General features: G+C 45.0%; 3 protein-coding genes across 3 annotated transcripts; 1 reads left to right on the forward strand and 2 right to left on the reverse strand.

Moving 5' to 3' along the window:
* Positions 1–4,585: 4,585 nt before the first annotated feature.
* On the forward strand, positions 4,586–5,328 carry PtA15_17A268 (uncharacterized protein; the record flags this gene model as incomplete). The annotated part of the gene is made up of 3 exons (XM_053164366.1): positions 4,586–4,808; positions 4,926–5,032; positions 5,263–5,328. 3 exons carry the CDS (start codon positions 4,586–4,588, stop codon positions 5,326–5,328), a joined length of 396 nt encoding a protein of 131 aa, XP_053028341.1.
* A 2,589-nt stretch (positions 5,329–7,917) lies between these two features.
* Positions 7,918–9,695, reverse strand: PtA15_17A269 (uncharacterized protein; the record flags this gene model as incomplete). The annotated part of the gene is made up of 4 exons (XM_053164367.1): positions 7,918–8,115; positions 8,190–8,871; positions 8,969–9,285; positions 9,402–9,695. 4 exons carry the CDS (start codon positions 9,693–9,695, stop codon positions 7,918–7,920), a joined length of 1,491 nt encoding a protein of 496 aa, XP_053028342.1.
* Positions 9,696–15,953: 6,258 nt separating this feature from the next.
* On the reverse strand, positions 15,954–22,793 carry PtA15_17A270 (uncharacterized protein; the record flags this gene model as incomplete). The annotated part of the gene is made up of 24 exons (XM_053164369.1): positions 15,954–16,261; positions 16,351–16,440; positions 16,518–16,688; positions 16,760–16,809; positions 16,886–17,060; positions 17,150–17,333; positions 17,402–17,419; positions 17,483–17,513; positions 17,597–17,706; positions 17,777–17,919; positions 17,977–18,270; positions 18,342–18,763; positions 18,824–19,124; positions 19,191–19,318; positions 19,383–19,431; positions 19,490–19,587; positions 19,661–19,857; positions 19,914–19,921; positions 19,998–20,259; positions 20,327–20,566; positions 20,647–20,741; positions 20,810–20,952; positions 21,011–21,267; positions 21,363–22,793. The coding sequence occupies 24 exons, from the start codon at positions 22,791–22,793 to the stop codon at positions 15,954–15,956; spliced, it is 5,205 nt and encodes a 1,734-aa protein (XP_053028343.1).
* Positions 22,794–23,418: the final 625 nt, after the last annotated feature.

Below are 23,418 nucleotides of genomic sequence, written 5' to 3' on the forward strand. Positions count from 1 at the left end.
GCGCTACCTCTGAAAGTAGCAGGTCCCGGCTTCTTGCCAGACCCAAAAAGCGGTAGTGCAGCGGGCGGGGCCGCTATTTTCAGCGCCGTGTAGCGGTGTGGTGATTTATATAGGGAGGTGTGGTAGAATGTCCACTTGGAGATAGCGTGGGCGGGAATGCACAGAGCGGCTGAGCGCAGAGTGCATTCTGGTGACATAAGCACTGAGGATGATGTCAGAAAGCAGACTAAGAAAGCTTACGGAAAGTCACACTTGGATGGAATGCACGGATTGCAGATTGCAGATCACGGATTTTGGATCGGATAGTCAGACCGGGGCGGAAAAACAGGGCTGGACTGCGGCGGACTACACTCGTGGACTGGTAGCAGCGGCGTGTCAGAAGGTGAGCCAAGGCAGCCAAAGCCGGGGTCATATGATGAAGCTCTGAAGCGCCTTGAGACTCAATCAAAAGGGAGTCTTGAGATTAAATGGTCCAAAGGGCTGAAAAGCATGGGGGGCATTAAGATCACTAGGACAGCGGACGGTTTTGAGCTGACTCAACCAAACTTGATTGAGAAAATTTTGCAGGAACAATGGGAAAGTATCACATCTCATAGTAACCCACAACCTGAAGGCTACACTGCAAACGGTGAGGAATCTTGTGCCAGCATCAACAGCAAGGACTATCTCTCAACCATAGGAGGTTTGAGCTATGTTGCAGTTAGAACCAGGCCAGACATAGCATTCAGCGTGAAATATCTGGCCCGCTTCTTGCCCCAGCCATCTACACAACACTGGAAGGGTCTCAAACACCTTCTTGGATACCTGGCAAGAAAAAAGGGAGTTCCCCTGGAGATCCACGCAAAATGCAAGTTCTTGCCGGTCAAATGCTATGCAGATGTGAATTGGGGTGGGCCTAACTCTAGATCCACTTACAGTGTGATCATCCGTCTGCATGGCGCACCTTTCATGTGGGTCTTGCACAGATTAGTCACAGTAGCGAGTTCAACATGCCAGGCAGAATACATGACCTTAAAACACACAACCAGACACACATTATGGATCTGGAATCTGTTATTTGACGGCTTTGGTGGAAGTTTTTGGGTTAAGATTCTCTGACAATCAATCCGCCTTGAAAATTGGCTGCAAAGATGCATCAAAAAAGAGGACACATAATGTGGAACACAATTTCTACATGACAAATCAGGCACTTTTTGAACAGAAGACTTCTCTCAAATGGATCCCCAGGAAGGACCAAATTGTGGATGTTCTCCCCAAGTCCCTAGGAAAAATATTACACAAGAAATGTGGGAGGGCTATTCAGGGTTTTGTCTAATGATATTTTATTTCTTTATTATTATTACTTTCTTTTCCTCCTTTCTATTGTGTCTTGTTAAGGGGGGGGGGGGGGGGGGGGGGGGGGATGTTGTGAAATAGTCATAGTGCCTGACTGCACCACATGTCACAGACTTGTGGTTACAGTATATTTTCTTTCTCTCTCTATAATGTAAAATCTATTGATTTCTTGAACTCTCCATCCAACATTCAGCACGCCCACAAACAATGTTCTAGATGGAAGACCCCAAAGCAAATGTAGCTTCACCCTATTAGTTGTTCAAGGACACCCCCCTGGTTTCAACCTTATATAATCTTGCATTTATGAACTCCGCACTCCCACACACATTCTTCTAGATGGAAGAACCCTAAGCAAATTTTGCTCTGCAGGTAACTTCATGCTATCAGTAATTCAAGAAACATTTTCATGCTTTCCAGGTTACTTCATGCTATCAGTAATCCCCCCCCCCCCCCCCCCCCTCAGTCTGTTGTGCCCTGCTGTCACATAGGCCAATCAGGCCCACATTATCCTGGATGGAGGACTCTGGAGAAAATTTGGTCTGCAGGTGACTTCACCGTATTAGTTTATCCAGAACACCCCCATGCTTTCAGCCTTATGTAATCTTGCATTTATGAACTCTGCACTCCCACCCACACTCTTCTCAATGAAAGACCCCAAAGCAAATTGTGGTCTGCAGGTAACTTCACCCTATTAGTTGTTCAAGAACACCCCCATGCTGCCAACCTCATATAATCTTGCATTCATGAACGTGGCACTACTGCCCACACTTTTCTAGATGGAAGACCCCAAAGCAAATTTTGGTCTGCAAGTATCATGCTATCAGTAATTCAAGAAACATTTTCATGCTCTCCAGGTAACTTCAAGCTATCAGTAATCACCCCCCCCCCTCAATCTGTTGTGTCCTGCTGTCACATGCACCACTCAGGCCCACCTTATCCCAGATGGAGTACTCTGGTGAAAATCTGGTCTGCAGGTGACTTCACCCTATTAGTTTTTCCAAAACATCCCCATGCTTTCAGCCTTATGTAATCTTGCATTTATGATCTTGGCACTCCCACCCACACTCTTCTAGATGAAATAACCTGAAGCAAATTTTGGTCTGCAGATAACTTCACCCTATTACTTTTCAAAGAAAACCCCCATGCTTTCAACCTTATATAATTCTGAATTTATGGACTTGGCACTCCCCCCCACATACTCCTAGATGGAAGACCCCAAAGCAAATTTTGGTCTGCAGGTAACTTCACCCTATTACTTTTCCAAGAAACCCCCATGCTTTCAACCTTATATAATCTTGCATCTATGGACTTGGACCTCCCACCCACACTCTTCTAGATGGAAGACCGCAAAGCAAATTTTGGTCTTTAGGTCACTTCACCCTATCATTAATTTAAGAAATGTTTTCATGCTTTCCAGGTAACTGCATGCTATCAACAATTCTCCCCCTCAATCTGTTGTGCCTTGCTGTCACATACACCACTCAGGCCCACTTTATCCTAGATGGAGGACTCTGGAGAAAATTTGGTCTGCAGGTAACTTCACCCTATTGCTTTACCAAGAGCACCCCCATGCTTTCAACCTTATGTAATCTTGCATTTATGGACTTGGCACTCCCATCCACATTCTTCTAGATAGAAGACCCCAAAGCAAATTTTGGTCTGCAGGTAACTTCACCTTATTAGTTTTTCAAGAACACCCCCATGCTTTCAACCTTACACAATCTTGCATTTATGGACTTGGCACTATTGCCCACACTCTTCTAGATGGAAGACCCTGAAGCAAATTTTGGTCACCAGGTAACTTCATGCTATCAGTAATTCAAGAAATGTTTTTATGCTTTCCAGGGAGCTTCATGCCATCAGTAATCCCCCCCTCAATCTGTTGTGCCTTGCTGTCACATAGGCCACTCAGGCCCTTATTATCTTAGATGGAAGACTCCGGAGAAAATTTGGTCTGTAGGTCAGTTCACCCTGTTGCTTTTCCAAGAACAACCCCATGCTTTCAACCTTACATAATCTTGCATTTATGAACTCAGCACTCCCATCCACATTCTTCTAGACCTCCTTCGGAGGTTGCTTTGCTCCCCGGAGGAGAAGGGAATTAGCTAAGTTAGGGACTACCGCTACATCAGGGGGGTATTGAAGCTTCAGGATGGATTTTGGAAAAATTTAGAAACCATACTACCTGTCTAGCATACGGTACACAAGCCAAAACTCAACAACAATCTGTCAGTCATTGGAATGACCAGAGGCCGCTCCGACAGCCTTTGAAAGAAGAAGACATGGTAATAGGACTGGACTCTCCGCGGGGATAGTTATTTGAGAATAAGTGGAATCATAATGGTGCTTACGGAGTCCTTTAACAAATGCCCGGTGGTTCCTATGCGCTAGCAGGATTGGGAGGCCTGCTAGAGATAACAAGGTAGCCAGAGGTGCGCTGTCCGATTCCGCTGACTCGTAGGACTCAGGAGCCACCAGGCATTTATCAAAGCCGGATTAGAATGTTACATGCATTCTCAGATAACTTTCCCCATTGACAGTCCAGTCCTTTATGATAAGCTGATACCAGGTCTCCTTCTCTCAACACACTTACCAGTTTGACTGTGGCTTTTGCCGTTTGGTGCAGGACCTTGTGTAGGCAGAGCTAACACATGGATATTGGTCTTTTTGAAATTCCATCCCTTCGCGCCGAGCAGGCAGTACCAACCTGACGAATTCAGGGGCTTCTACTGGCTTCTGTTTGCCAGCGAATGGCCGAGCGGACTGCCTTGGCTCAGTCCAGATAGGTCCAGATCGTTCCAATGCCAATATAGGCAGCACGCCACCTCCGTGCGGTGCACCGCTCTGGTCGCCAGCAACTCATTACGCTTCCCGAAACACGGCTTTCAGGTCATAGGGGGGGGGGAGCAGAACTGAGAAGGGACGGATACGGATATGTATTCTTCCAATTCTTCGGCCTCATCGGGCTGGCAACAATTCTTTTCGGCCAAAATCAGGGGCCGGAAACGCAAGCTGGTCAGTGGCCCGGCCGCTGTAGATTCGTAATGCTTGGCCAGGCAGCCAGCAGACTATAAATAAGGGATTCACTGTCTAGGTTCCGGTTATTCATCATCCAAGCTACATCATCGCCCTCAATCATTGACCATAGTCTTTACAAATTCAAATTTTGCCTGTGCCCGCAGAACTCATTCTTTGCTATCCTTTCGTTTTATTCGCCCCAACTCATCAATCCCATTCTCTCGCCTACACCATGCACTTTTCAACGTCATCTCTCATAGTCATCACGGTCGCCCTGGTTTGCCAGCTTTCAAACGCGCATAAGAAACCCGATGAGAAGCACACCAAAGTTGTGTTCAGCTGTCACATGAATCCCGACCCGAATGTCCCGGGGCAATATATCCAGGCAGTATGTGGACGAGCCACCGAGCTCCTACATCCTGAAGACCCAACTTCAACCCCTACCAAATTTGCTTGTAAGTATCAGATTTTTCTTTTGACCTTCTGCTTGCATGGACAGCGATTTTTTTACTCATTCTCTTGATTCTTTGAATCCTGCCTTGGGATTGTGTGGGTTGATTTTGAAAAACCAGTTGTTGCGGCAAACTCCGTCACAGGTTCCATTGTGGATTACAACTGCATTGACACCAAGATGGACAACAACTACTGCTGTCTTGCTAATACATTTCCCTTCGACAATGTGAGTAATTTCGTGAAACCTCGTAAACTTTCCACGACGGCTTGCCTAATCAAGAACCAACTCCTCCTTTTTCTATCTTGGATACTTTCAAAATCTATAGGACGTGAGTAGTAGCTCTGCAAACTTGTCTTGAACCCGATTCGATGACTTCAGTCCTTGACAAGTTGAATTACAAACTGACTTGATTGTCCCTCATGACCCACGATGTCATGTTTATCTCGTACCTACAGCACGAAATCGACACCGATGCCAATACGGTGACGAAGAACTGCAAAGTCATCCCTGGAAACAAATAGCAGCCTCCGGCTCAAGTCGCTTTAATGTTTTTTTATTTTACAATTTGTGGACTTGCACATCAACATGTCCGACATGTGACGATATAAAATAAGCTCTTTCATTTGGAAGGTCTGACAAATAAGCTATCTTTCTGCCGCCAAACGCGCCAAAACCCCAGCCTTGGGTTGCTCTGAATCATAATGCAAACCAAAAATTCATAGAGATCAAACATCTTGCCACAGAGAGATTTTCGTGCCTAGAAGCCATGAAAGATTCCTTTCGAAAAGTCTGATCATGCCTGTGCTTGTCTTGGACAAAACAGCAAACACTTCACCTTGAGGCTGCAGGAATACTGGGCCCTCGGAACGGTCTTGCCTGATTGGCAGGGTGGAGTGAGTGAAACCCTTCATATTTCAAGCCACTGTTAGGATTGTCTTTTCCCTTGGAAATAGTGTATCCGCTGCACTACGTCCTCCCAGGGCAATTGATGATGCAGTGGAAGCAGAAAAACTTTCTGTTTTCAACTCCTTTTTTTCTGTTTTAAACCTCTTTTTTCCTTTTTTTTCAAACCACTGCACTAGTGCTACAAATCGGCGGTCCATTTCTGTATGACGACTTACTTAGCGCGGTAAAATGCACAGTTTTTTCCTGGGAGATCAAAAAGCAGGTACCCCAGCAATCTGCCCAAATAATTTGCTGCGCTAACCGCTTTGCTGCGGTGAACGCAGCATAGCGGATACCCTGTTTCCCCCAGCCAGTCTGCAGGAATTTCCCTCTGGCCTGAACTTTCATTCCAACTACTACTCCTTTGTGGAATTCCCTGATCCTGTATTTGAAAAGAAAAAATTCTTAACCAGCGACCCACCCACCCACCTTGTATAGGTCTTAACAGCTAGACACACACACTTGTGTGTGGGGTCTAGCAGCCTTGCCCCCACACCCTGTGTTGTCTCTCCTCCTGAAAGCATGGTCTGGCTAGATTGTACTTTTTAGGGCTTTTCCGTGAGTTTTTGCATGTAAAAAGGCTGTAGTGCAGCAAAAAACCACCAACAATGAACATGCAACTAACACAACTATACAGTGTCCACTGAGTTGAAATGTGGGAAACACAATTCTTAAGGCAATCCTTCATCTGTTGAGGTGGACCAGGCTAGCAAAAAGGAAAGTCACAGGAACAAAGTGTTGTGACAATTTATTCTAACATTAGCGTTGGTGTAGCATAGCACAGCGTAATTTTGCTGATACCACGCGTGCAGGCCACAAAGAAGCAGCCACGTTACAGCGCTTTTTAGGTAGTTTTTGCAGCTAAATGTGCTGTAGTGCATTGTAAAAAAATAGTGGAAAGGCAATAAGAAGTTTTGTATGGTGTTGGCAGCCACCACTACAAGAAAAACTCATGCAACTACTAGCAGTTGACATGTGGGTTACTGCTTTTCTAGCTCCACCCAAGCACACAGTCACTGTACATTGTGCACAGTGTAACTGTGCATTGAATCTTGGTTGAAATTTGACCTTGAAAAAGGCTTATTTTGTACCACAAGCTTCCTTGGAGTCCTCGCATGTTAACTGCTTGCAGTTGCACCACTTTTTCTTGCAGTGGACTGATGTCAGGCCAACCCTTACTAACAAAGGTTGGCTATGATCCAGTTAGGAAAGTGGGATCATAGATGTATCATAGCCAGCATACAATGCATACAAACTAGGTTTTTTTAGAAGCATAGTACATACTGACTAGGTAAAACACATTTAAGGGTCATAGGGTGCATCTTAAGGGTCATAGGGTGCATCTTAAGGGTCATAGGGTGCATCTTAAGGGTCATAGGGTGCATCTCAGGTGTTGATGTGTACCATGTGGCGGCCCCTGAATGGCTTTGACATGTTGGGGATGGTGATCTACTGTTTGTCCATCTGAAGCTTTGTTTCTGTTATCAGCTTGACCACTGGAGGACTTCCCATCAACTTTGAATAAATCTGGAATTTCAGATTTCACAGGGAAATCTGAAATGTGGAGCTCTGGATCACTTCAGGAGCTTTGGGGACACAGATTTCCCTGTGAAATCTGAAATCTGTTGGCTCAGATTTGACTTGCCAGATTAACAGGAAGTCCTCCACTGGAGCCATCAAAGCCAAATTTTGTAGGGAAATTTAGGCTTTGGGACTCTGGGAGCCTTCCTAATTGCTCCCAGATTGCAATGGGAAGTCCTCCACTACTTCCACCAAAGTTTCAGAAGTCACATCAATCCAAGAGCTGAGATCTGGTCAATGAAACAAGCAAATATGTTACACATAATGTATACAACAACATATTTATGATCTCTTGTAATTTTTCCTACTTACAATTATACATTCTCTTTGAACACACGCTGGAAAGAAGGGAACAAGGGCATCTTATCTGTCATAGGGGGGGTAATGATCATAATTACTCAATCCAACTGAATTTCTTTAATCCCGAGACACCTTTTCTATTTATATTTACACCCATTTTGAAAGGATTATGGGGAAGGAAGGAGGATATCATTTTGTGTTATTTTTTTTAATCAGGAACATGAAGAGTGAGATGATAATCAAAAGTATGATTTCTCTTTTTTTTTAAAAAAAAAAACACCCAATCAACCCATTTCAATATCACTAGCATCAACCCAATCGGCATCATTGATTTCATTTTCATCCAGATTTTCTGCATCCTTGTCCTCTTGGGTCGTGCTTTGAACCGCAATTCCAGCATTGCCAAGTTCTAGCTTCAATTCTTCCAGGTGTTTTAAGATACTTTCGTCCATTCCACTATCCTCACCCAGTCTTTCATGCAACTAAAAATGAGGAAATAAAAAAACCTTTTAGCCAGGGCGTCCGCCAGTGAAGATCAGGAGAAACTAAAGCTTACTTGTAAACATGTTTCGATACATTCTTTAGCTTCTAGCCAACATTCCATTCGGCCAAGCCCATCGCCAACAGAGAAATCAGATAGTGTATTGAGGGCTTTTGGCTCGGGTTTAGAGGTAGACTTATCGGAATCGGTGATAGGGGGTCGAGATTGACCCAGCAAGAACCAGCTGACAGCAAGCAGGTATTCAATTTCACCGTCCTCATCATTTTCCGCTTCGCATTGGTGAAGGACTTCGATTGCTGAGTTCCAGATCTCACATTCGATCGCCAGCTTTGCCCATTGAACTCGCGCTTCGATCGGCGGTAATACGATCTCACCGGTGTGCTCTTCCCCCTGCTCTTCCTCAATCATCACTTCTTCTCCTATGATCATCTGTGAGTCGATTGAATCCATCGTTCGATCCGCTTCCGCATGCTCATCATCATTGATTTCGTCTTCATCATCGGCCATCGATTCTTCATTTGCTTGATAAAACCGGCCGCTCGCTGGTCGTTTAGGTATGGGAACTTTATCTCGCCACAGGGACCATGACAATAGTAGTGCCTCCTTGGCTAAATTCGTCTCTGATTGCGATAACCTTACCGAAGCTAGCGTTTGAAGTGGCTCCGGATCGGTCGGATCTATTGATGAGGCCATCGCTAAATATTCTAGACATTTTTCTTCTGCTGACGGATCAAAACTTGGTTCAAAAGAAGATATGGAAGATTTGTTGGGGTCAGCGGCCATTGTTTGGAAGGTTTTTTTTTTTCGGAAGAAAAGGCGAAGAGACAATATACCATAGATCAGTCAAGTAAATCTCAGTCATCCCGACAAGTGCCCTGCTACAACTTCTACGAATTTGAGATTCATCGATCGACCACTGAACAGTATTGAGTTGATGAGTATTCTGCGTCGTAGGTTTTCCATTGTTCGATTGAGCAAGTTCATCATCGGTCTTCAACTGAAGGATCTGGTTTAGTTTGGTTTTTAATAACTCGAGCGCCTTTTTGAAATGACTCAAGGCTTCCTTCGGCGAACTTGATAGCTGGGCAAGGTATAAGTGGACCGTTGGTTGTGGATTTGATTTGGAATGGTTCAGGCATTTCTGGAATAGCTGTAGTTTGTTTAAAAAAAGAAGTCAGTTTGTCTTCTCATCAACCAGTTCATGATTGCTCTTCTGTGTCTGTTAGAAGCAAACGGAGGAGTCAGAGAAATAAGGAACAGACTCACCTTTCTGGCCGATTTGATTTCACCCAGCTCTAGTTCACTCAGTGCCAACGTTTCCAAAGCTCTCAAGTGTGTATTTTGAGCGGCCAGGACTTGTAGACAGAGACGCTTTGCTTGGTCGAATTCGCAAGTGATCAAGAGACGTTCGGCTTGGTCGATCAAGTCTTCTAGTTCGGCTGGATTGGTTGTACTCGGCTCGTCAGTATCATTCGTCTTGGTTTCATCGTGTGACTCGTCTTTGCTTTTGATGGGTGCCGGTTTCTTTTTGCCTCTCCTTGTATTTTTGGTTCTTGCCATCGTTACTCGCTCTTTGTCGGGTTCGCTGCAGTCTGGGCTTTGATGATCTTTCTGTCCGGACTTGACCCAAGTTCTGCTTGCTGCGGGCGCGAAGCAGCCTCCGGAAGCAAGTGTTCCGTTTGCATGAGCAAGTGTCCGTTCGTTTGCATGAGTCAGAGCAAGTCTCCGTTTGCATGCAAACGGGCAGGAGGCAAGTTTCAGGGTTGCCCTGTCCGTTTGCATGCAAACAGACAGGTCACAAGTTTCTGGTGTCGTCCTGTCCATGCAAACGGAAAGACAAGAACTTGACTCAAGTCCCTCGCTGCTGCGGGCGTCTGGGCTTGCGAAGCAAGCCTCCTGGTGCAGGCGGTACAAGGCGGTAAAACTGATCTTTTTTTTTATCACACAGTTATGCATATACAATTCTTGTGTCTATATGCATACCTGCGGCTGCGCCATAGTTGTACTTAGTCTAACTCGGTCCGCCGGTATTGGTTCCTATCTTTCCTCACCGAGATTGGACCCGATACCGTGCCGGCCCGAGCTTACCTACGAAGCATTTCTTTTCGTCAGATTTGCATTCGCACAAGCGTCTTGTACCTCCGAGAGCCCTCGGCAAGCGCTATCACCCCCTTTCGAAGAGCCTAGAATCTGGATTTGGCTGGGTGATTTCTTCAAACCACCACAGTCTGTTGCTCTCAAAACTTTAAACGTTAAAAACTTGCTTGGCACAAAGCCTTGCTTCTTGCGTTTCATCCCATAGAGTCTGAATTATGTCACACCAATTGCGGTATTCCGCGCCGCAGCCTCCTCTGCGGTTAATCTATGGTGCTCTTGGCTGTGCTCCCAGAGCTCGAGCCTGTTACGTTGGCTGGCTCTGTTCTATAATTGTAGCCCGGCTGACACTCTCACCTTCTTACCACCCAATCCTAACCACATTCGCCATGGGGAACAAATGGAAGCACCGCAATGAGATTGAGTGCAAGGGCAAGGTCAACAAGATACTATGAAAAATACGATTTTTTTATCCTGAAATTGTGAAATGAATAGTACCAGTTTTTATGCCGCAAAAAACATGTTACACCCGCGGGTAACTGCCTTCTGCCACCTCCACAGGTGCGGGTGTTGAGAATGTGTGGATTTTATGGGGAGGTACCCGGGTACAATGTGACATCTTTATAGATTGCTATGTACAACTTTAATAGAAACACTACTTAGGGTTTGAACTATGTTTATGGGACTATCACTAATAGAGAGGGACACAAGATGGAAACTGTCCAATAGGTACCACCTATTTTGAGTTTTCTGGTGTCACAGTGGAGGACTTCTGTCAAGGTCTACAGAACCTGCAGAACCAGATCTAGAGCCCCTGGGAGAGCATTTCCCTGCAAAAATTGAGTTTTTCTGGCTGCACATCTGGTTATGCAGGGGGCTGCAGATCAACAGGAAGTCCTCCAGTAGATGACTTCCTATTGAATCTGCAGCCCCTGCAGAATTTGATTTACAGCCCCAAAACTTTAATTTTTTTTGGGGGAAATGCAGTGCAATAAACTGCAGAAAAAACTGTGTCAACTGTGAGCAGTTGACATGTGGTAACTCTGAGGAAGCTTGTGGTGTTACACCAGCCTTACTCAAGGTTTGACTCAACCCACGCTTCAATGCACAGTCACTGTGCACCTTGCACAGTGACTGTGCCAACAAAGACACTTGTGCATTCATGTGGAGTTATAATGGCAGCTTGGCTTGAGTATCCTGCATGTCAACTGCAAGCAGTTGACCAAGTTTTTTTGCAGTGATAGGCTTCAGGTCTTTTCCTACAGTGGATGACTTCCCATCACATATGAGACCCTCACATTTGTGGATGTAGCCCCAACAAATCTAGATTTTTTCAGAGAAATCTAGCTTTTGGGCCTCCAGATAAATTCTGGGGTGTCCTCAGATCTCAATGGGAAGTCAACCAGTGTTTTTAGATCTCAACAGGAATTCCTACAGTAGATATTTAATGATCTTATATGAGGAAAATCAATATTTGTGCAAAAAAATCAAGCAATTACAAGGAATAAAAATGGGAAATGTAAGGATAAGACCCAAAGATCCATTAGGGGGGTTCACAATTAAAATTTGTAAAACTTTAGGACCCATTTTAACCCATGTATGAACATATTTTTATAAAGTTCATAAATTGCACTGATTGACCAGTCACACCTTTTTCTGGACATCTTGCCAAAATTTTAAAATTATGTTCATAAAGGCCTCAAATTGACCTCCAAAGTTTTATAAAATTTAATTGTGAACCCCCCTATTGTGTCCCATTGCCAGAGGTTTCCTCAGATGCTGGGGGACCTCCTGTCACATTCCAAGAGCCTCCCAAAAGTGATCTAGAGTCCCAAAGCCTAGATTTCCCTGTGAAATCTGAAGTTTGTTGGCTCAGATCTGAATTTCCAGATTATCAGGAAGTCCTCCACTTTCAAGGATGATAACTTGTTCAGATAGTTGATGTGGGTTTTTCACCATGTTGAAATTAAAGATACATGTAGAATCCACAAAGGATCCTCAGTTGCAGTAACTGCCTGCATCAGTTACTCTTTGGTGAAAACCCCAGTGTAAAATTCTTTCAGCTCCTCCAGAGTGAGAAAGTCTCTGCGTTTTCAGATACATAATTGGGTGATTCTTTTTTTTCTAGGGGCTAATAATTTTGATTGATTGCCATAATTAAGGAGTTGAAGCTTAACTTGGGCCATCATCCTCAATGAAGGTTAGGTTTCCTCTCAAAAAGTATATGGTAATTGAGGTGCGCGCTGACCACTATTTTCAAGAGTTTTGGGTCCTTGGGTCTGCACATTTGGTGAGAGGGGGAGCATTTTGGTGGGCCCCAACCCATGGCGCCAACTACCCAAGCGTGAATGCACACCATCCACCAAGCTCCGCTCTCATACCAAAAATCTGTTGCCTTTGACCAATGTCAAACTTCCTTGTGCCATCATCCACACACCTGTTGATTCCCTGGTGCTAGGATCCACCACCACCTCCTACATATTTCAGTTGATGTGACTCACTTTGGCTGCCATGGCTTCCCCCTGGCCCGTACTGGACTGCCTTGATCAAGTCTAGCCCCATCCTTAAAGTATGTGTGCCGCTGCATTGCCTCCATAAGACGTGCGCTCCACTCTGCTTCTGAAGTTGCAGATCCTTGGGTGCAAGCGCTTGTTCTCCACCGCAATGGACCCCTGTTACCCGGTTCCAGACACTCTAGATCCCTGGTCCAGATTAAGGCACCACACTGGGTGCATCACAATTTAGGAGACTTGAATGCAATCATGTAAATCTTGGGTTTTGATATTTTCAAACTTGACCCTACAGCAATAGAGGAACCAAGAAAATGTTTCACCTCTCAAATTTGGCATGTTTGACCTCCCTTGCTATTCAAGCCTTTTTCTTGATACCTAACATCTCATGTAATGGGATTCACATCAAAACACTCCTCATACGGTATTGAGGATTTACAAAATCGTAAAATCCCAAACTCTCCACAGATTTCATTGCAGGGATCAGTGTAGCTCATACTCAAGTTCCAAATCAGCTTGCGGGCAAACCCAACATTTACCTCACCCAGAATTTTACTTTAGAGTGATTGGAATCTTATTGATAAACTTGCTGCTTAATCTTCAATGTGGTTTAAATGTGATATCTTACAACAACCTGATTTTTGAACTTGAACAAAACCCAACTTCATGTGAAGCAACGCAAGAAAGAAGATTTATTTATCACACTGATCAAAGTGTTGTACCTGAACTCCCCAACAACAACAATTCAATTATACTTTGGGGAAAAATTGCTCTACAAGAGATCATTAGAAAGAACTAACTGAGTATACTACAAATAAAGTTTTTGTGCAGATTCTACTCACCAATCTGACTGATCATTACCAATGGAAACGGTGGGCCAGCTACACTAACATTAGCGCTAGCATTGAATAGTTGTTGAAATTTGGACTGCAAACCACATGAACAAGAGACAAGGAATGAGCCAGAGGCTCAAGAGGTGACATTGAGGATGAGGTGCTCACTGGATGCGGCTCAAGGTGGGGTACAAAGAAAGATAAGGAGAACTGATGGTTTGATTTCTTGATGCTAGGCTATGTTACATATATAGACCTACAACAGATCAACTTGTGGGAGAAAACAATAATGAATATGAATAGAAAATAATGGAAGGAGCTAGAAATCTCTAACAAAAATATCACAGAAGAGTCAAGCCTGTCACAGGTAGTGTGTGCACAAGCAAGAGGTAATCAGTAGTCATGAAATTTAACAGTCAAATCTAACACAAGGATTGATGTCAACAGGTTTAGTAAGAAAATTAACATGACATGAATAAAGGACAACCATATTGTGAGAGCAGAGCACAAGATGAGACAGGACATGATCAAGGAAACTGGTTGAGAGAGAAGGCAGAATGGAAGAAGAAAAGAGTCCAGAGGACAAAAATCCAACAGTAGTATTAACATTCTTAAGCTACGCTACAGCAGAGCTAGTGTTAGCAGCTGGATTTGCCCACTAACACTAGCAAGATAGAAAAAAGCGCTGGTGTAGGGCTAGCAGCTGTTTTTTTACATCAGCTAACACTACAATTCTTTCTGAATAGTGTTAGCGTAGCAGGTGTTGACTTGAAAAAGGTACATTAACTTTTAGCATAGATTTTGTGTACACTAACACCACCTGAGGAAAAAACTGGGCAGAAGCAGCCCAATTTTGTGCCTGCGCAACTACAGGGATGAAACTGGGCAGAAATAGCACCCCAGTTTTTCCCTGCAGTTGCACAAATACAGGGAAAAAAATAGAATGTTGTTTCTGCCCAGTTCTGCCCCAGTGCAGGGGGAATTTATTCTGCTACGCTACCGGGAGAGCAAAAATCTGTTAGCGCCTATCCCGCAACGCTAACCGTTAGCGTAGCAGATTTTTTTCTGCGCTAACACTTTTTGTAGTGTTGGTGCAGGAAAAAAAGCTATGCTACAGCTTGGTGTTAGCAGCGTAAAATCCGGCTAACACTACAGAAAAACAGGGCCTCTGTTAGTGCCGGTACATCAACGCTCACTGGCCCTGTAGCGTAGCAGCCCACCATTGTTACCAACTCTTATCATCATCTCAACTGGCAGTTTTCATTCTTCATTCCCTCACTTTTTTCCCCTGTTTTCTTCTTTTCTTTTCTGCTTCCTTTTTTCTTGTCAATGTCTCAAATTTTGTTGTTCCAGTGAGAAGCCCATTTATACCAACTAATCTCAACCATATCAAACAACTAACTGAGAGTTTATTCTGATTTTCCCTCCAAATTGTCTCTTAGAAGGTGATTGATCAAATAGATAAATTATGTATTTTGCGGGCCCAGATGCTGCAGTCTCAAACACCCTCCCATTTTTTCCTCTTCCCAAACCCCTCTGCAGGTACCTTTCATATGGGCAGCCAAAAAACTAGTTCCATACCATCAATCTGAAAACCCTTCCACTCCAGAGGCAGATCTGGGCCAAAAAAATCTAGATTGCCCCTGGGTTCACAGGAGAGCAACAATTGACAGAAAGTCATCCAACAATCCCTCAATGGATGACTTCCCTTCAGAACTGCATCCCTCCCAGATTTCAATTTACACAACCCAATTCTTAATTTGTGGCAAAAACAAACATGTTTTCCTAAGCCCTGGGAATTATTGTTCATGTGCAACAGTTGTTTTTTTGGTAGCTGTCTTGATTCAGGATTTCGAGGGGCATCTAGAGCTCTCTAAATGCCAACAGGAAGTCTTCCTTGAGTCTTCAGATGTCAGACTACAAAGTAGGTGGTACGGAATTGCATATCAATTATTTTACATCAATCTAACCACAATAAACCACAATAAACGATAATCCATGGCAGCTTAAATGAGTAAAAAAACTGAACTTTCCTCGAGGCTGGACTCAGAGTCCGACTGCTTGGGATTTATTACTAGTTTGTATGAAAGGGGGATAGACGAGGATAACGATAGAGAAAACGATAGTGGTTTGGATGACAGCGCTTTGAGATGAACAAAAATAATCGGAATATTGAGAGTTTGGGAGGGAAAAAAAATCTACTGTAACTATGTATGAACGATTTGAGACAAAACGAATGGAGATCAAAGGAACTAGACACCGTGTACCATGTATTACTATCTCATATATATATATGTATCAAGATATAGGTGCCAGGTTGAAAAATGGGAGAAAGTGTAGAGAGCTGAGCAATTCAATCCATCAATCACGAGAAAGAAGCATTAATCAGACTTAGACCGAAGGTTTTTAGCCTGCAAAGCGGATTGTTTTAGTTCATCGTAATGGCCGGACTTTAAGCAAAGCTCTTTGAATGCGGAGGGTTTCTTGACTTGTCCAGTCTCTTGTTCACCTTCCTCATCGTCCAAAAGTAGCTTCCAGGGTTCATCAAATTCTAGGACTTCCCCGTCTGCTAAAACCAGCACTTTATCGTAGTCAATTATTGTTTTCAGCCGATGTGCGATGCATAGAATTGTCGAATTGCCCATTTCTGTTCGGATGGTAGCTTGTATCTTTTCGTCTGATTCGGCGTCTGTCAAATAAGGATAGACGCAATTCACACAGATGTAACCCATGAGTACGGGGATGATTAAGCTGCAACACCGCAAAAGACAGACTCACCCAAGCTTGCGGTCGATTCGTCCAGAATGAGTAAAGCTGAGTTTTCCAATTTCAGGATCGCACGGGCGATCGCCAGGAGCTGGCGTTGACCTAGTGCAGGTTGGAGTAGCAGTTTCATTCGTCGCAGCCAACATGACAGACGAAGCAGGAAGAAAAACATGACATACCTGTACTGAAGTTCTTCCCACCTTCTTTAACCTCCATGTCTAGACTTGTGATGAACTGTAAATCCTGGCCTCTTGAACTGGTCTCAGGTGGTGCGTTTGCAGCGTTACTGCCATTTAGCGGGAGTTCGAATGAAGGAGCAGCCATTCCAACTCGACGCAATGCATCCCAAACTAGCAAAGAAAAAAGTGCTATCAACTCTACTGCTCGCGCGCATATCACAGATTTAGCAGTCATAACTTACTGCGGCTATCATCATGTTCTGAGAAGGGATCCAAGTTCCATCGAATTGTTCTGTGATTGGAAACAAAAACCAGAACGTCAGTCTGAGTCGTTGTCTTCCCAAACACATTGACTTGAGGTGACTTACGCAGAGAACAACACGCTCTCCTGCGGGATGATAGTCAGTCTACTTCTCAGAGAGGCCAGGTCTAGCTTTGATATATCGAGACCATCAATGAAAATGCGGCCGGCCTCGGCTTCGATGAATCGGAAGAAGCTTAGAGCCAATGTACTTTTCCCACTTCCGGTTCGCCCACAAATGCCTATTTTCAAGGAAAATATTGCCTCGTCGTCAGCTGCTGAGTCAAAGATACATTTTGCAGATGAATATTTCGGGATGGTAATGACTGACCAATCTTCTCACCGGCTTTGACACTAAAGCTGACCGACTTCAAGACCGGTGGCAAATGAGGTGCATACCGGGCCGTCAGGCCCTCAACTTCGATGGTTCCTAGTTTTGAAGGCCAGGCGGCGGGCGGCTGAATCCCATTCTTGGGCTCTTGTTCGACACCAAGATACTCATGAATTCGCTCCATCTTGAGAATCAGGGGAGCAACAGGCGATTAGTTTGGGAACCTTTTGGCATAGAACAAGTGTCACCCACAGAATTGAAATTTATTTCCTGGAAATAATGCAACAGCTTAGTAAAAATCACAGATTAATTCTAGCAAAACTGTATACATACATTCACGCTCCACCATCTGACGATCCACAAGCTGAGGAAATGCACAAGTGCATGATGTTAATGTGGCTTGATTTCCAGAAGACATGATTTCCAGAAGAATAGAGCCAATCTTACGTTTTCGTGTTAAGAGTGATCACATATGACAACGCAAAACCGGACAAGGCGGCCGGCATATCGCTTTGAATCATATAAACGACTACCAGGAAAGTAAAGAGTGCGGCAGCCTACGATGGTATAAAAGGACCGTTGATTCAAAAGTGGGACACCGCCAAACAATTTCTGACTTGAACTTACAGTATCAATTCGACAAGAAAGCCATCTGTTGCACATCCATAGCATAAAGAAGGGACGGTTGTATGCGTCGATAAGTTTGAACATCTGCTGAGTGTAACGCCCAATATCGCCGTATGCCCTGATTGAAGTGACGCCACCCAAGCCTAAAAGCGAAAGGGATGAGCATGGAAAATTCGTGTATACCAAACCAAATTGCTCACATTCCGTGCACAGCGAGATCACAGGAGAACGAGAAGTCGACTCGGAACGTTTGATTTCTCTCGTCGAAGCCAGGTATAGATAGCCGATCGCGACGTAGATCATACAAGCTCCCATGGTCGAAACAAGGAATCCCATCGGCAGCACGGCGATGACGACGATCAAAATAGCGATTGTGCCCAAAACATCCTCTGCCATATAAATGAGCGCATCTGCCAGGTCTCGGTCAACTGTGCGGACATCAGTAGACAGTCGATTGAGCACTCGGCCCATAGGTACAGTGTCGAAAAATCGCACTTGAGAAAAAAAGAAATCAATCAGCATCTTGTTTTGATATGAGCTATTATGAGTGGTTTGGACGGCTTACCTTGAGCATTGAGAAGTGTGCCGATCAGACGTTCATATATTTTGCGGCCAGCGATAATACTTCGGCAAGTGAAATAAGTCTCTCGAATGAGCTCGAAGGCCAGTGCGAACATACCGGTGAGTAGATATAACAAAATATAACGATCTAAACGGGCTTCTCGGCTTGGGTCCTTTTCTGACGAAGAATCTGAGTGAAAATACAGCAGTTCCGGGCTTGTTGATGAAATCTTGGTAGATGTAACTACACTTGAAATATTGAGTAAGCTGGAAGAAATTGGGCTTGTCGGACCAGGAGATGTTTGATTACTTTCGGCCCATTGCTTGAGGACCCATGTTGATAGAACATTTCCCAGTTCCGCCAAAATGAACAAGACAAAAGTGTTGGAAATGGGCATCAAGCCACCCAAACAATCGTAATAGAGTCTGCAACAAACAGACTTTAGTCAATACGTTCATAAATGCGATACGATAAGCTGCACGAACTTGTAAGTTGTCAGACTGACTGCCCCGACGGCTTGATGCTCTTCCTCGACCAATCTTTGGGTTGCCCGCGTCTTGATTTCGACTACTGCGTCCTCCTCGTTCAAAACAGGCTCCGCGAGGTTCTCAATTGTAGGCTCCGGACTAATCTCGGGGGAACTTTTCTTGTTTTCGACTTCAGTGTTCTCCGATGTAGAAACCAAGACAGAATCGAGCTTGGGGTCCCCAGCGTGTACAACTTGCCCTCGATCCAAGGAGACAACAAACGATGCAGCTGGCATGCACAAGTCGACGGCGTGCGTTACTGAGGAAGGGGGAAGTATTAATAATCGTTAAGCTCCGGGGAAAGTGAAGACACACAAGTACTCACCTAGTATACATGTCCGATCCTTCATCAGAGGGCCAATCAACGCATGGTTAAATAAATGTTGGGCGGTATGAGAGTCTACAGCGCTCAAAACATCGTCCAATAAGAGAACTTTGGCGGGGGAATATAACCTGAAAGGTCAACAGGATCAGTAATTTCCCAATCTACCGGGCACAATGCATCCATGTGACTCACGCCCGAGCCAAAGAAATCCTAGCTTTCTGGCCTCCACTCAACACCGTACCTAGAAATGAAAATCAATTAGTGATAAGCCATTGGCCTGGCATGTGCTTAAAGCATACCTTTGTCGCCGATTTCCGTCAAATCGCCATCAGTAAACGTTGTGAGATCCGAAGCCAATGCACAAGCCTTGAGTACCTGGGTGTATCTTGTGCGATTCCTGTGTTGGGTGTTGCAGTCGCGGGTCAGCGCATGTGAAAAATCGGAATGATGGACATGTTTTCAAGACCTACATCAAACTACCGTAGAGAATGTTATTGCGGATCGAATCAGACAAAAGCCATGGCTGTTGTGGGCAGTACGCGGTAGTGTCGGTGAGTTGAGCGTCAGGATCTAATCCCCAGGCTCTCGATACGGGTGAAGGTAAGAACGCTTCTCCGCTAAGCTTGGTAGTTTCGCCAAGGAGCGACAGAAGAAGTGTACCTTTCCCCTGTAATAATGGATCAGTATGCCTTCATGAATTATTTCTAGGGAGTCTCGACTTACACTGCCAACTATAATAAGCAATTGCCGGATTGATGGAAGTCAGATTCAAATTGTACCATTGGAAAATAAATAAAAATGACTCACCTCGCCCTATAATCAAACTGAGTTTCCCTTCGGGGAAAGCAAAGTTAAGCCCACTTAACTTGAATGTGGAGGACTCGATAGTGGGGCCTGCATCTTCTTGCTTCGCGTCGTAGGTGAACGTAGCATTCTTGAAACCGACGAGTGGGTCTCCTGCTTCAGGTCGGGGCACGGATAATGTGGAGTACTTTTCTGTCTCTTTTTCATTCAAGAAGGCTTCGATTCGCTTCAAAGAAACATATGATTGCAAGAGTCCAGAGATCATCTACAGGGTGAACCATCAAGAAAGTCAGTGATTTCCAATGGCCAGCTCAGTATAAAATGTGACGCACCCCGACCAGGACGGAAAGTGGAAACCTGAAGACATTGAACAAGGCCAACGCGGTAAAAGCCTCTTCTGCTGTTAATGATTTCCCAAAAACCTTTGTGTGCGTGTAAAAGGTCACAATGCTAACAAAGATCGGTACAGAAAATGATACTGTAGATTCGCCGATGGTAACTAAGAGGCGCTTGAACAAAACAGCCAATTCTGCTTCACGCAAAACTTGCATCTTTTGTAAAAAGTTTGATTCCTGTTGATGTAAAATGTACCTGTCAGATTCCCTTCTGGATCTGCTGTTGGCTCTGCCACGCAGATATGGGACTCACGTACCCAGGCAAAAAATTTAACCACTTTGATATTGTTGATCACCTCGGTTGCCAGGCCTAACCGTTTATCCGCTGCTGCCATCAGCATGTCTTGATATCCTGTGAAATTCGCACGGAAAAGAACATAAGCCGTCTGCTGTTCTGTTGAGACAATGTAATATGCGTACTAGCCCAAAGAGCAGTCAAGTAGCTCTGGATAGGTAAGGCGATTACTATGCAAAACATCCCAGCCAAAGCGCTGTAACCCAGAAGGACGTAAAGATATATACCCGCTAGGATAATCTGAATGGCGCTTTCGGGCCAGAGGAAACTGAGGAAAAGGACATGTCAGGGACATGATCAACGGACTAGGACCCAGTTTCACTGACTGAAGGTAGGCACCGATTTCGGCCAAGCTGGCCACATCATTAGAGACGAGGTTGGCAATTTTTCCTGTGGACGCACTAGCCTCTGGATCTTCCTTTGATGCCGAGCTACTGCCAGTTGAGGAGGATCCATCATCACTCGAGTCTACAACTTCCGCTACTTTCGGATTCACGCCAGTTCGCCGAAGAGATTTGGTGAATATTAGAGTAATCAACAAGGCCCGCAAGCGTACCGAGAGACGCCGGCCGATCATAAGACTCTGGTGAGACAATAAATAGTAGACATTTTTTAGTATGGGCGAATCAATTTTTTGTATTGCCTATGATGAAGAGAAAATTGAAAATAATCACTAACAGCAGACTGTGAAAAGGCCAAGAACACTTGAGTCGCAAGCATCCCAAAAGCATACAGCAGGGCCACATGTACTGGTTGTGGATTTTCGCCTGATTTAGATTGAATGTAACCGATGATACGTTGCAAGAAAAACGGGGGCAACAAGGATCCAACGGCGTTGAAATAAGCGAAAAGTTGTTGACTCATGAGGATATTCCTGAAATGCCAGGACAATGCACGCAAGAAGCTTGGATTGATGTTTTCTGCTTTATATTCATCTTGGTCTTTTTTCCAACGAAACAGAACTGCCGCAGACTTGTCGTCAACTCGTACATCTGGAATCGATTCTTCTGTCGCTGTCGATGATTTATGCCGCCATAAGTAGGAATCAGTGTGGATAAAGTAAGCCAAAGATAGCAACGAGCGCCCAGGCTCTAATGGACCAGGCCGCTCGACGGCAGGCTGCAATTCCGCAGCTGGGATGGTTGAGCTCGGATGCTTGGGTGCGCCCGGGAGCAGTGTCGTGGGCCTTGGTGTCATTAACTCGAGCACGTTTGCGGTGATCAAGAATGTGAGGGTCAACAAGCGGATGAGCATGAGTTGAGATGTCGCTTCAGCGGTGTGTTGCCCGCTGAAATGTTGGAGTAAAATGCTGCGGGTGTCGAGCAACTCAAGAGGCAAGCTGACTAGATAAATGGGCACGGTGCGATATTCTAGCCCAAAATATTTCGGGTCAGGATGGGGCTTGTTGCGAATTGTGGATTGGATTTGGATAAAAAGTTTTATGGTTGATATCACTGATACAGACAACCAGAGTATGACAGGGATTAGAAGCCAATTCGATCCTGCGTCGGCATCAGTTGAGATGAGGTAACGTGCGAGTGCGGTGAAGAGCATTCCAACCGTGCAAGCGGTGATGGAGAATTCCTTCCAGGATCTGATCAAGGCGGTAGAATAGCCCGTAGGCTCGGCGCAAGAGTGCAGGTGGATGTTTGGCGGGCATGGAAGATTGTGGAGTCGGAGGAGCTCTTGACGGTCTTGTTCATCTATTCCCAAGCCGCCCTCGCGCATAACTTCGATAGCAATGATCTGATCTTCAGCTTGAGAGACGGCCTGAGGTCCATTCAAATCGGGGTCTTTGCGAGTAACTTGAGGAGGGGTGGGGTTGTGCAATGCTTCGTATGGCCTCTTCATCCATGATCCACCAGTGTTCATGCGTCGGATCCATTCCCATAGACGGGGAAGACACGGTAGGATGAATGACCCGCCCAGTAGGAAAAGAAGAACTAGAGCAGGCTCGCCGATTAAGTATTTTAGACGAGCACACCGGGTGAAATCCTGGCCATTCCAGTGCGGCGACGAAGAGTTCCGGCACCAACGATCATCGCCCGAGACTAGAGTGGCGAGTTGATGAGGGGTAACGAGCGATTGAAAGTATCTCTGAGAGCGCATCGGCTGGCGGTAGACAGACGGCTATTCGGAGCTGAGGAAAAATGTTCGTGTTGATGTTGGAGGTTTCTCGTGGGCAAAGAGGCAACGATTCGAGTACTTAGTATGGGTGGGTGGGCAGCGGGAAGTTGGCAAAGAGGGGAATGAGAATTTATCCGCTCCACCTTGATGTGTTTGAAAATTTCCAGGTGGATCTTCTATTTTCCCAGGTTGTACTGCAACCCGGTGTGTCTGAAAATTGCTCGGTACGGCTCGGGGGTTGATATTTTGGCCCGCGCGCCGCAATTTGCTGTGCTCGGTCGGCCCAGTTATCATGCACATGCTTCCTGTTGTGGGGGGATGGAAGCGATGGTAAAGGGGAAATCCCTCAAGGGGCACACACCTGATGCCCTCAAGTAGTTATCTCCTTCTGTAAACAGGTCCATAAACATTGTTGTGGGAGGATTCCTTTCTGCTCCATGCATTTGGGGCAACACGAAGCCCCCTATATTTTTGGGGCAGTCTTTATAACGCACTACCAAAACTTACCACATGCACTCCAGATTTTGATTTATCCAAATGAAATGGTAGTGCAATTGTAGTTCATTCCATGAATTTTTGGAGTGAACAGTGCTCCACTCAAAAAAAA

The sequence above is a fragment of the Puccinia triticina genome, chromosome 17A, assembly GCF_026914185.1.
Source record: "Puccinia triticina chromosome 17A, complete sequence".
In the NCBI taxonomy this organism is placed as follows: Eukaryota; Fungi; Basidiomycota; class Pucciniomycetes; order Pucciniales; family Pucciniaceae; genus Puccinia; species Puccinia triticina.